General features: G+C 35.2%; 3 protein-coding genes across 5 annotated transcripts; 1 reads left to right on the top strand and 2 right to left on the bottom strand.

Annotated features, from left to right (window-relative positions):
• The first annotated feature begins 696 nt into the window (after positions 1-696).
• On the top strand, positions 697-3962 carry LOC142526789 (large ribosomal subunit protein uL14mz). 3 transcript variants are annotated; one of them, XM_075631380.1, is made up of 4 exons: positions 697-854; positions 1381-1488; positions 2144-2235; positions 3371-3962. In XM_075631380.1, exons 2-4 carry the CDS (start codon positions 1455-1457, stop codon positions 3743-3745), a joined length of 501 nt encoding a protein of 166 aa, XP_075487495.1. In that variant the 5' UTR covers positions 697-854; positions 1381-1454; the 3' UTR covers positions 3746-3962. The 3 variants fall into 3 exon arrangements, with proteins under 3 accessions (XP_075487495.1, XP_075487497.1, XP_075487496.1); XM_075631382.1 differs by having other exon boundaries at positions 717-854; positions 1371-1488; XM_075631381.1 differs by having other exon boundaries at positions 728-861.
• A 2453-nt stretch (positions 3963-6415) lies between these two features.
• Positions 6416-7249, bottom strand: LOC142526018 (uncharacterized). Its single transcript, XM_075630292.1, has one exon. It carries the CDS (start codon positions 7247-7249, stop codon positions 6416-6418), a length of 834 nt encoding a protein of 277 aa, XP_075486407.1.
• A 2750-nt stretch (positions 7250-9999) lies between these two features.
• Positions 10000-13185, bottom strand: LOC142526017 (uncharacterized). The gene is made up of 7 exons (XM_075630291.1): positions 12996-13185; positions 12886-12909; positions 11594-11772; positions 11453-11476; positions 10894-10933; positions 10130-10339; positions 10000-10043 (listed from the first exon to the last, which is right to left on the bottom strand). Exons 1-7 carry the CDS (start codon positions 13183-13185, stop codon positions 10000-10002), a joined length of 711 nt encoding a protein of 236 aa, XP_075486406.1.

Here is a 13185-nt window from a genome sequence, read left to right as displayed (position 1 = left end):
TATTTTTCTCGTATACCAAAAAATTTGGTATAATACTTTCCAGTTTCTTTTGAAAATTTCGATATAATATACAAGACCACTCCTGCTTTCTACAACCAAAGATTGCTTCATTTTTTTCATTTGAGTTCGCGTCATATTTTCTTTCAGTTCATTCCTTAAATAGTTACAAAAAAATAAATCGAGACAATTTGTAGGTTTTTCTAGGATTATTTTGTGCTACAAATCTAAATTATTCCTCCTCTTATGATGTGTTCAAATATTATCTATTAGATTATCAACATATATGTCAACTTTCATAAAAATGTTAGAACTTACATTATCTAATGGTATTGAAATAGGAGGAGACTCTTTCACAGCATAGCATAAACTAACCTGTTTTTCTAGTAGATCTGAATATTATTTGATTCGTATTTAAATATTATGGCATCAAATCTAGTTTGATATGGCCCAATATATTTCAAGTGTAATTCAGTCCAAATTATTTTTTTTTGATAGTTTGTTAACAATTATCAATTTTGATATATTTATTGATCTATATATATATTATTTATAATTAAAATAAAACAAGCTCAAGCTCCCTTTTACCAAAAACTACTTGTATTGCTAGTCCAACATATATAAACAACCCAAGCATGTCTATATGATAACATATTATGATACACTAGAGACCAATATAAAAATTTGGCCCATTATTCAAATAAAGAAAGCCCAATGAGATAACACAATAGGCCCAATTAATTCCCTCCAGTCGACCACTCCACAGCCCTCTCCATAGACCACGAGCAGTCAACACTCTTCCGCCGCCTCGAAGCTCACCTGTACGCCGCCATCTCCGCCTCCGAGTGCTCTGTCAGGTGTCTAGTAATCATTTCTTCACCTTCTAGGTTCCAGTAATTTATTTCCAATCCTTTTGTTCGTTCTGCATTATTAATTCTGCTATTTATTTCATTATTGAGTTTTGAATATGTTTCTGTGTGTAGCGCCTATTTAATTGTGAATTTTTCATTTTAATTTGTGATAGCCCCAAGCATTTGATTTTATGTTGTTTTAGCTTTTCGATTGAGGAAATGAGGATGAAATATCGACCTTGCGTTGACCTGTTTAGGTTTCTTAAAATTAAATAATTTGCTGGGTCACATATTGTGTCGGAATGTCTTTCATATATGCACTCAAGGTGTTTAGCCAAATATGTTTTTTTTTATTTTTGAAAATTTAGAGATATATATTCATGAAACCTGTGCATTATCTATTGTTGATTCATTGAAGCTGAGATCATAATGTCCCCAAATCAAGTATGTGTACTTTTTGCCTTGGGATTTGTCGGCATTCGGACTCCTTTCTGAAACCCGATGTTTCGCACAATTGCTCAGTGTTTTGTAGGTTTTCGTGATTACCAGGGAAGCTCTAGAGTTGTTAGTTTACATGTTTTGACTTAACGGCAAAGAATTCTGAAAATGGCTGCATCTAATTCTTCTAGACTGTTTAAAGGTATGTGCTTCTATGATTTTTCAGAAGTTACTGTTCTTGTGATAGTACCACGCGTTTTAGTTCGTGTCTTGCAACCATTAAGACGAGTTTCAGTGAACAATTACTGAGAGTAGTGGCGCTGGCATCTGTAAATACCATGCCCTGACCTCGCAACTTCAATGCCAAGAAAGTGCTTTAAATCACCCAAGTCCTTCAACTTGAACTTGTCATTGACGAATATCTTCAAAGCCTTGGCTTCTTCAAGGCAACAGTTACAAGCTTAAGGTTGACTCAGATAAAGTTGCCCAATGTTCACCCTGGCTAGTGTTCTGCACAAAAATATGCAGCTGATCCAGAACGAGATCAATTGGCTTTTATAATTATATAGTTAATTAAAAATGCATGTGTTTGTGTTCCTTTTTTAATCGAGGGACAGATTCTGCAATGTTTTTGGTTGCTGCATTCTCTAACCTTCTCCAATATTTCCGCAATATCCAGCCTTATCGATAAACAGTGTATTCAAAACCATACCGTACTTATTTGGAATTAAATAGGCATGTTTATCTCAGTTTCCAGCACACCCCTACCCAATCCAGTAAGCACCACACCTTCAACTTCCTCGCTCCATATATGGCTATATCTAATGCTTTTACTCCTTGTTATGGGACAACAACAGTTGGTCGATCGATACTAGGTGGCCTTGGCAACAATTCTCTCGGGGCAAGCAAACCATCATGTGATATGACATGCATGGATTTTTTATCTCAGGTTAGTATTGCATCTGATAGAACTTTACAACTCTGTGATGTTTATTCACAATGCTGTAGTTTGCCTTCTTTTCACAGAATTTGTGCTTGCTGCGATTCCAATTTTTTTTATCTTCGCTCAACATGCTGTGTTGCTTTATCAGAAGATCAGTTATTATTTGTAAATGACGTTTTACATTTATGATTTTTACAGAAGTGTCACCATATAGCTTTGACTTTTGCCTCATACAAGTGTCATGATTTCAGGTTCGCAACCAAATAGAAATCAGATGTGTTTGTCAACTTATAGCGACTGCTAATACCATATGTTTTTGCCGTTTTTTACACCATAAACTTTTAGATACAGTTATTTTAATATGGTATCAAAGCTTGACCAAATGGGATGACAGATAAAAGAAAGCAGGAAAAGAGAAGACTATCAGGTCTTCCTATACCCTAAGCTGTTTAAAAAAACCAACTACATATGAGAGAAGCAACAGCACATAAACAGAACGTTTTACATATATAGCAGTTATAGCTTATATATTATGTAGCCATTGAATACTATGGAGGCGGGACATGCACCAAATATAATGAATTGACATTGTAAACAATTTACTGTTTTTATTGAATATACGAGCACTCTCTTTTTCCATGTGGACCGATAAGGGAATGACCGAGCCTGTTCAAAATCCATCATGCAAGTCAGAGTTTATCGTTCATAACCCTTTAATGTCAGTTCACAGTGGTCAACGTCTGATGTGAATGAAGTGGAAGTTGGTGACTGAGTGCACTTGATGTTGTTTCTCTGTTGAATCCTTCGAATTGGGAGCACCCGAAATTTTGTTGTATGATATCATTAACATATATTGTGGTGAAAGTAATTTAGCAGTCCAACATTTCAAGTTAGTTTCCATGGAATTTGGCAGTACAGGGGTCATAGCTTAATGTGTTTGATTATCTAACAGCTCGGCTGCTGAAAGCACAACATAGCTTGAGGGATATATACGGGAGTATTGTTCAGAGAGACTTTGAATACAAATTCTTAAAACCTCTGAAATAACCTCATTTTTGTTAATTTTTAGATGCGAAAATAACATAAATTACTACTTGATGATTGAATCTTTCTAATATACTTTCTTTGGATTGTTCATCAGCAACAAAGAACATTCATACAGATGAGGACCAATCTCAAAGTAGTCGACAATTCAGGTGCAAAAAGGGTGATGTGCATTCAGGCACTGAAGGGAAAGAAAGGGGCAAGACTGGGAGACACAATTATTGCATCGGTTAAGGAAGCCAATATGGGTGGGAAAGTGAAGAAGGGCGAAGTTCACTATGCGGTTGTAGTACGTGCTGCAATGCAACGAGCTCGATGTGACGGGAGTGAAGTCAAATTTGATGACAATGCTGTGGTACTTATTAACAAGCAAGGTGAGCCAATAGGAACAAGAGTGTTTGGCCCAGTTCCTCATGAATTGAGGAAAAAGAAGCATATCAAGATTCTCAGTCTTGCTGAGCATATCGCATAAGTACATGAAATTTTATCGCAAAGGTAAAAGGCTATAATATGGATGGTGCCATGTTCATGCACTCTATATTACTCGAATTTTGGACTTATTATGGAATTAATGCCATATTGTTTTCTTAGGATTCTTCAAGACCTAAACTCTGTTGTGTCTTATTAGAATGGGAATAAGGCTTTAAGTTAATATTTGAAGAAATTGGTAGTTTTTTCCCTCTTCTCAACTTGATCAAGATTAACAGAAATGACAAAGTTTAATGGCATTAAACGAGTAATTTTGTGAACCTTCACGCATACTCTTTGATAGAAAGCAACTTCTGAGGAAGAGCCGAGTGCAGCACATAATATCACGGTGTCAATCACCACGCACTAGCTACACAGCTAGAAACAATGTCACCCCAACATTTATCTGAATTCTCACGTTCTTGTTCTGGCCAGCACTTTGTGAGGTTCGATTACTAAACTTGCCCTTGGTTCCCACCGTTAGTTTTGAACCACTAGCACTGCCATTGGATTCCATCTTCCTAGCAGCCTTCTGGGGTTATTTTTTTCTAGCAGCCACCGCTGGCCATTTTCTCTTTGTCGACTTCTGCTCCTTGGCAGGTTCAGATTTTGATTTTACCAGAGCATTAGTTCTAGCACGAGGAGCAGCCTTCTTCTGTGTGCCAGATTTGCTTGCGATACACCTTGGTATGATAAGATCTCTTTGGATTTAACCTTAATACCACCACTTTCTGGAGTTATGGAATTAACAGCAAATTTCTTAGCTGGATAATTCTCTCTCGTATTGAAGAGTTCTTTCTCTTCAAGGGAGTGTCGCTTGATCTGGAGAGTCTGAGCTTACGATCCCGAAACTTCAAGTTACGTAACGTAAGAATCGAGTTGGCAGCATCCTTTATGGTCGACATTAATGAATTTAAGTTAATTGTTTGGCAAATATATGATTGTAATTGAAGAGGAGACTCTTAAAAGCAAAGAAAATTTGCAAGGAAAGCTCTTAATATTGAAACTTAAATTAAGTTCATATATTAAACTCATATAATCGATGTGAGACATTTTAACACACCTTATTCACACTCAAGAATGAATAACTGGAGCATACATACATTAACGGGTGGTTCAACAAATAACGGTGGGTCTAGGCTCTAATACCATGTTAAGATTGAGATTTGGACTTAACTCCAAAAGTTATCTCAATGTGGAGGATTGTCCAAATCTATATATACAATTCCCAAATATTTTATTCAATCGATGTGGGACAACTAGCACCCCCTTCACGCCAGAAATGAAGATATAAACATAAAGTTTACAAATGGTCCAACTATGGACATAACAGGTGGTCCAACTATGGATAGTCCGACACATAACGGTGAAACTTGGCTCTCTTACCATGTTAAGATTGAGACTTTTCTAACTTAACTCCAAAAGCTAGCTCAAGGGAGGAGGATTGTCAAGTCCATATATGCAACTCCCAATGATTTTATCCAAGGTTGTAAATGGCGGGAGGCGGTGGCGGGGCGGTCGGTGACCGCCTACCGCCTCGAAAGTTTAGGCGTTGCCCAGGTGGTTGAATTTTTTTAAGTAATTTTTTTATAGATTATCATAGATAATTATGAAATATAATCACAAATAGTCATCATTTTTTTATATAAAATGTGCAATTAAATAATGTTTAAGCACAAAGAAGCTTCATACAATATAATATCATTTACATAATGTGCAATTAATAAAGATTCATCATCATATTAATGTTATTATGTTAACAAAATAATATAATTATTTTTACCAAAAAACTAAGTTAAAATTTCAGAGTTTCAATCAATTATCCATTATTAGAACAAGTAGTAGACTAAATATAACTAATCTTCCAAATCATCTACATATGCACCATCTACTACATCCATGATTCTCTCATAATCGGATTCAAAATCAACATCTTCTTCATTATCTTCCTCCGATATATCTAAATATTCGTCAAGTTCTCTAATAGGGATGTTCCTTGCACTCCTCCTTGGATGTAGTACTTCATCCGTTCCCGAGGCCTCCGCTACCATTCTCCAAGTAAGTCCTGAACCCGACTTGACCTCATCTTCATCACCATCATCAACAAGCCAACCTTGAGCTTCACTAGCTTGAGAGGATAGAAGCAAATCTCCAACCAATTCTCTTTTACTCTTCTTCTTTCATAAGATTGGCATTGAATTTGACATATACAAGATCATTCAATCTTGATGTCTCAAACATATTCCTCTTCTTACTATGTATCTAAAAATTTAAAACCAATTGCTATTAATAAATAATAAAAAATGATAGATAACATAATTTATGAATTAGTTCAAATTATTTACCCCCTTCAAATTGACTCCAATTTTTTCACACCCCGATGAACTACTTGTCAAAGAGAGATATCTCATTGTCATTTTTTGTAAGTTTGGAGTGTCGCCACCATAATTGGACCACCATCCAAATTAAAAAACCAAAGAGGAAAAAAAATAATTAAACCAAAGATGGGTAAAAAATACATGTACTGACATGAATAAAAATAAAAGAAAAAAGATTTACCCGGGTCAAAGTCATGGTACACATCCACCTTCTCATATGCCACAACCGCCATTTTTCTTCCAAATTTTCCAGATTTAGTCTTATACTTCAGCAATTCATCATTAGCAATGGTAGATTACATGTCCTCGTCAGTGGCAAAAATTATCTCAACACAATTCAAAAACTCATTCATGTCATTTGTGTCATTTGATATGCTTGAATCTTTTAAGTAAAAAACCGGATTCAATAAGTAAGTGGCATAATGCAAAGGACTATCAAATTTATCCTTAGACTTCTCATCAATAATCTTCAAAATAGGGATGGCATTTTCCTCTTTTTTGAAAGACTTTTTAATGTCCTCTTTGGCTTGTTTAAGAGCACCCAATAAGAAGGCCATTGAGGGCTTCTTATCACTGTCAACAAGACGTAAAACTTTCACTAAAGAGGTGAAAACATTCAAATCCAGATAAACACCATTCCAAAAAGATATACTTGTTACCGTCGCTTTCGCCGCTTTCCCCTTCACACTACTCATTAACTTTGTTTTGCTCCATTCATCGGATGTAAACATGAGTCTCAATTGATCTTTCTTGTCTTTGAGACTTTCCAAAGTCAAAAATGAAGTAGCAAATCTAGTCACCCCGGGCCTCACAATATCACTCTTCTTGGTATATTTCCTCATAATAGCCAAAGTTCTATGATGTGCATAGATGAATATAGTCAAGGCCTTTGCTTTCTCAAGTATTCCGCTAAACTTGAGTAGTTTTCCAATTGCTTCAAGCATGAGGTTGATTGTATAAGTCGGACAAGAGGTCCAAAAAATTTGAGGTTGTGTAATCTTGAAAAAATCCGCCTCCACCATATTGTTTGTGGCATTGTCCGTCACTACTTGAACAACATGTTGTGGGCCAATCTCAATGATATATTTTTCAACAAACTCAAATACATAAACCCCGGTGTGTGCTTCCATGGATTCTTCAATAGAACCAAGGAATCAAGTGCCTAGCTTGCAATTAACCATATGTTCATAATGTTTCTCCTCTTGCGATCGGTCCATGCGTCGGTCATTATTGAACATACATTTTTCATCCACTCTTCTTCATGGTTTTTTAGAGAAAATTTGGTCCTTTCAACTTCTTGCTTCAAAAGTGGCTCTCTTAAAAGATATTGACTTGGAGGTTTGTAGCACGGACCGAATTGGCCAATCGCCTCTACAAGTTGTCTAAAACTTTGATTGTCAATTGAATGAAAAGGAATCCTCGTTTCGTATATCCATATAGCAACATACTCATGCACATCATTTTTAAACTTTAACTTCAATGCATCATTTATGTTTTGTTGTCTTGCCTTTGTTGGATCGATTGCGGATGTCCACTTATCAATAGGCCCAAGGTTCTTTGGATTTTTTTTTAATTATCTCCCACCACTTGACAATCACCATCTTCTTCATCAACACATATGTTTACCTCTGCCCTTTCTTCTTTTAGTTATTCCACCCTTTGACGCTTTTTATTCTTGCTATTTTCAAGATAGTCTATCACTGTTTTTCTGTCCTCATCGGATGCTTTAGGACATGCTTCAACTTGTCCTACAATACCCGCAATATGATGCTTCATCCTATAAACTCCTCCTTTAATAAGCCTCTTACACAACTTGCATGTGATACAATCTCTTTTCTCTTTATTACACAACACCCCATATTCCCAAACAATATCATTAGACTTTAGCTTAAATTCCAACTCTGGTTGTTTATCTTTTTCTGCCATTAATCTTCAACAACAAATCAATAATAAAATAATAATAGGGAAAAAAAATTGATTTTAAAATCACAAAATCTGAAATATTATAAAAAAAGTATGATAAATAAAAAATATGCAATGCATAACCTAAATATTCTGACTGCTGGCGGCGGGCGCAGACTATGTGTGGTGGTTGAGACTTGAGAGTTGAGAGTGAAAACCAAAAATAAAATAAAGAAAGTGGGGTGTGTTAGGGTTTTGATATTTAAAATTAGCTGATTTTAAATAGGTTTTTAAAATTGTTGACTAGACTTTTAAAATTGTTGACTACAACTAAAAAATATTGACTGTCCAACTCGCCCGCCTGCTCGCCACCTCGCCCACCTAGACCGCCTGCTCGCCGCCTCGAGACGCCTTCCCAACGCTGTATATGGGACAACTAACACGCCTCATGCATAGGCGGTGCGATCGAAGGACCAGGCGCCGCCTCGACCGTCATTTAGAACACTGATTTTATCTAATCGATATGGGACAACTAACATACCCCCGATATGGGACAACTAACACGCCTCCTCATGCCCAGGAACGAACACCTGGAATGTGAAGCTTACAAGACAACGGTGGTCTAACTATGGGTAGTCCAACACATAACGATGAATCTGAGTTCTGATATCATGTTAAGATTGTAATTTGAACCTAATGCAACCCTAAAAACTGACTCAAAGAGAAGGATTATCCAAATCCATATATGCAAATCCCAGAAACTCTATCTAACCAATGTAAAATATCTTAACTAAAGCCTAACATAAAAGATAAAATACGCAAGAAAATAGACTAGAAGATCACCCAATCAATCCTCTAAATACTACGTATATTTCTAGGATGATCAGCTACCGAAGACAAAAATTGATAAAGCACTCAGAAGCTAATCCTCATAATGATACGTAACATAAAATGACATGCCCACGATGGAACCTGTTACCATTCTAAAGATTCTAAATAATTAATAGCGATCGATTTCGAAGGTTGAATATTGAAAAGGGAAAACCACATCATATTTGAGCTAGAACATCCACAGATAAAATGATCAAATTGGAAAAAAGAACCACAATTTGTACTCTAAACTAGCAAATTACCCACATGTAATTTATACATTACCACCACTCATACCTTACATTAACGTCAAATGGAAGATTACCCACAAAAACAGTCCTTTTGTTATTGTATAAGTGAGAATTATCTCCTTTCAATTTCTTGCATGGTGGGCATGCCCTGATTGACACGGATATGATTTCCACCAATCTACATCCATAGGATCAAATCATATCTTCCTATTGTCACGTGTAACTCAATATACATAAATATATATACACATAAACATACATACATATTCACATACTAATATAAAAAAAGTACAATAAATATTCAATAACAGTAAACATACCACAGCTTATTAAAGGACAATGATGCTTGGGCAGAGTCCTCTGTTGTGAAAACAATGTAAGCATGAACGAAGTAAAAGTGACAGATTATTTCACCAGCAGGATTGGGTAAGACAAATGATGAGTTGAGAACCACCAGTAGCCCTCATATATATGCAATTATGTGTAGTTGATATGGGGAAATGTTAACTTTTCATATACTTCAAAAACCTTGGCCCAACAAAACAAGGAAATAAATGCAAAATAGCATGCAAAACCAAAAAGTATCCACCATAAATTCCAGGTCTCTGAATGGACCTATCTATTGAGCACACCAACTTGTCTCTAAATTAAATTTATTGTATAAGCATTTTAGCATGACACAATATCATTCAACATACAATTTCAGGGTGAGAAAAAAATGTATATTTGGTTACTCTTTTGAATGTCAAAATAAATTTACATAAGCAAGTTCATTCGATAAAGAAAACCGACCCAAAAAAAAAAAAAAAAACCAGAAAATAGCTATTGTATTTAGCATCTTAATTGTCCTCGTTTCATTAAATCGTTTCTGAAATACAGTAATCTTTCTCGAAATTTTTCCCTGTAAAAGAAATTAACACCATTCACACTTGTTTAGAAGATTGATAGAAACATTCATACACAGCAATAAAATATCATAAATCATACGAAGAACCACAACAGGCCAGATAAAACTCACATCCACTATAGGGAATGATAGAATCCTCATAGATTCGACCTCACCAAACTTCCCAAACTCCTTCACTGATCTCTTTTTCTTGATTTTCAGCGGAAAATTCCACACAAATACAGTCCTCAGAGGCTTACTTTCATCATCGAAACCTTCCTTTGACACCATGGTATCCTCCGGATGATCAGCTACCGAAGACAAAAATTGATAAAGCACTCAGAAGCTAATCCTCATAATGATACGTAACATAAAATGACATGCCCACGATGGAACCTGTTACCATTCTAAAGATTCTAAATAATTAATAGCGATCGATTTCGAAGGTTGAATATTGAAAAGGGAAAACCACATCATATTTGAGCTAGAACATCCACAGATAAAATGATCAAATTGGGAAAAAGAACCACAATTTTTACTCTAAACTAGCAAATTACCCACATGTAATTTATACATTACCACCACTCATACCTTACATTAACGTCAAATGGAAGATTACCCACAAAAACAGTCCTTTTGTTATTGTATAAGTGAGAATTATCTCCTTTCAATTTCTTGCATGGTGGGCATGCCCTGATTGACACGGATATGATTTCCACCAATCTACATCCATAGGATCAAATCATATCTTCCTATTGTCACGTGTAACTCAATATACATAAATATATATACACATAAACATACATACATATTCACATACTAATATAAAAAAAGTACAATAAATATTCAATAACAGTAAACATACCACAGCTTATTAAAGGACAATGATGCTTGGGCAGAGTCCTCTGTTGTGAAAACAATGTAAGCATGAACGAAGTAAAAGTGACAGATTATTTCACCAGCAGGATTGGGTAAGACAAATGATGAGTTGAGAACCACCAGTAGCCCTCATATATATGCAATTATGTGTAGTTGATATGGGGAAATGTTAACTTTTCATATACTTCAAAAACCTTGGCCCAACAAAACAAGGAAATAAATGCAAAATAGCATGCAAAACCAAAAAGTATCCACCATAAATTCCAGGTCTCTGAATGGACCTATCTATTGAGCACACCAACTTGTCTCTAAATTAAATTTATTGTATAAGCATTTTAGCATGACACAATATCATTCAACATACAATTTCAGGGTGAGAAAAAAATGTATATTTGGTTACTCTTTTGAATGTCAAAATAAATTTACATAAGCAAGTTCATTCGATAAAGAAAACCGACCCAAAAAAAAAAAAAAAAAAACCAGAAAATAGCTATTGCATTTAGCATCTTAATTGTCCTCGTTTCATTAAATCGTTTCTGAAATACAGTAATCTTTCTCGAAATTTTTCCCTGTAAAAGAAATTAACACCATTCACACTTGTTTAGAAGATTGATAGAAACATTCATACACAGCAATAAAATATCATAAATCATACGAAGAACCACAACAGGCCAGATAAAACTCACATCCACTATAGGGAATGATAGAATCCTCATAGATTCGACCTCACCAAACTTCCCAAACTCCTTCACTGATCTCTTTTTCTTGATTTTCAGCGGAAAATTCCACACAAATACAGTCCTCAGAGGCTTACTTTCATCATCGAAACCTTCCTTTGACACCATGGTATCCTCCGGATGATCAGCTACCGAAGACAAAAATTGATAAAGCACTCAGAAGCTAATCCTCATAATGATACGTAACATAAAATGACATGCCCACGATGGAACCTGTTACCATTCTAAAGATTCTAAATAATTAATAGCGATCGATTTCGAAGGTTGAATATTGAAAAGGGAAAACCACATCATATTTGAGCTAGAACATCCACAGATAAAATGATCAAATTGGAAAAAAGAACCACAATTTGTACTCTAAACTAGCAAATTACCCACATGTAATTTATACATTACCACCACTCATACCTTACATTAACGTCAAATGGAAGATTACCCACAAAAACAGTCCTTTTGTTATTGTATAAGTGAGAATTATCTCCTTTCAATTTCTTGCATGGTGGGCATGCCCTGATTGACACGGATATGATTTCCACCAATCTACATCCATAGGATCAAATCATATCTTCCTATTGTCACGTGTAACTCAATATACATAAATATATATACACATAAACATACATACATATTCACATACTAATATAAAAAAAGTACAATAAATATTCAATAACAGTAAACATACCACAGCTTATTAAAGGACAATGATGCTTGGGCAGAGTCCTCTGTTGTGAAAACAATGTAAGCATGAACGAAGTAAAAGTGACAGATTATTTCACCAGCAGGATTGGGTAAGACAAATGATGAGTTGAGAACCACCAGTAGCCCTCATATATATGCAATTATGTGTAGTTGATATGGGGAAATGTTAACTTTTCATATACTTCAAAAACCTTGGCCCAACAAAACAAGGAAATAAATGCAAAATAGCATGCAAAACCAAAAAGTATCCACCATAAATTCCAGGTCTCTGAATGGACCTATCTATTGAGCACACCAACTTGTCTCTAAATTAAATTTATTGTATAAGCATTTTAGCATGACACAATATCATTCAACATACAATTTCAGGGTGAGAAAAAAATGTATATTTGGTTACTCTTTTGAATGTCAAAATAAATTTACATAAGCAAGTTCATTCGATAAAGAAAACCGACCCAAAAAAAAAAAAAAAAAAACCAGAAAATAGCTATTGCATTTAGCATCTTAATTGTCCTCGTTTCATTAAATCGTTTCTGAAATACAGTAATCTTTCTCGAAATTTTTCCCTGTAAAAGAAATTAACACCATTCACACTTGTTTAGAAGATTGATAGAAACATTCATACACAGCAATAAAATATCATAAATCATACGAAGAACCACAACAGGCCAGATAAAACTCACATCCACTATAGGGAATGATAGAATCCTCATAGATTCGACCTCACCAAACTTCCCAAACTCCTTCACTGATCTCTTTTTCTTGATTTTCAGCGGAAAATTCCACACAAATACAGTCCTCAGAGGCTTACTTTCATCATCGAAACCTTCCTTTGACACCAT

The sequence above is a fragment of the Primulina tabacum genome, chromosome 15 (genome assembly GCF_025594145.1).
Source record: "Primulina tabacum isolate GXHZ01 chromosome 15, ASM2559414v2, whole genome shotgun sequence".
NCBI classification, from domain to species: domain Eukaryota; kingdom Viridiplantae; phylum Streptophyta; class Magnoliopsida; order Lamiales; family Gesneriaceae; genus Primulina; species Primulina tabacum.
Note: the sequence above shows the minus strand (reverse complement) of the source record. Positions and strands in the feature narration are given on the sequence as shown.

Bases quoted from the DNA above. Each gene is read 5' to 3' on its own strand.
- LOC142526789 (XM_075631380.1), top strand. From the start codon at position 1,455: ATGGCTGCATCTAATTCTTCTAGACTGTTTAAAG. The intron at 1,489-2,143 runs GTATGTGCTTCT...GGACAACAACAG, and splicing joins TTCTTCTAGACTGTTTAAAG to TTGGTCGATCGATACTAGGT. The intron at 2,236-3,370 runs GTTAGTATTGCA...ATTGTTCATCAG, and splicing joins GCATGGATTTTTTATCTCAG to CAACAAAGAACATTCATACA.
- LOC142526017 (XM_075630291.1), bottom strand. From the start codon at position 13,185: ATGGTGTCAAAGGAAGGTTTCGATGATGAAAGTAAGCCTCTGAGGACT. The intron at 11,773-12,885 runs GTATTTCAGAAA...TGTCTTCGGTAG, and splicing joins AAATTTCGAGAAAGATTACT to CTGATCATCCGGAGGATACC. The intron at 10,340-10,893 runs GTATGTTTACTG...TGTCTTCGGTAG, and splicing joins TTGTCCTTTAATAAGCTGTG to CTGATCATCCGGAGGATACC.
- LOC142526018 (XM_075630292.1), bottom strand. From the start codon at position 7,249: ATGGAAGCACACACCGGGGTTTATGTATTTGAGTTTGTTGAAAAATAT.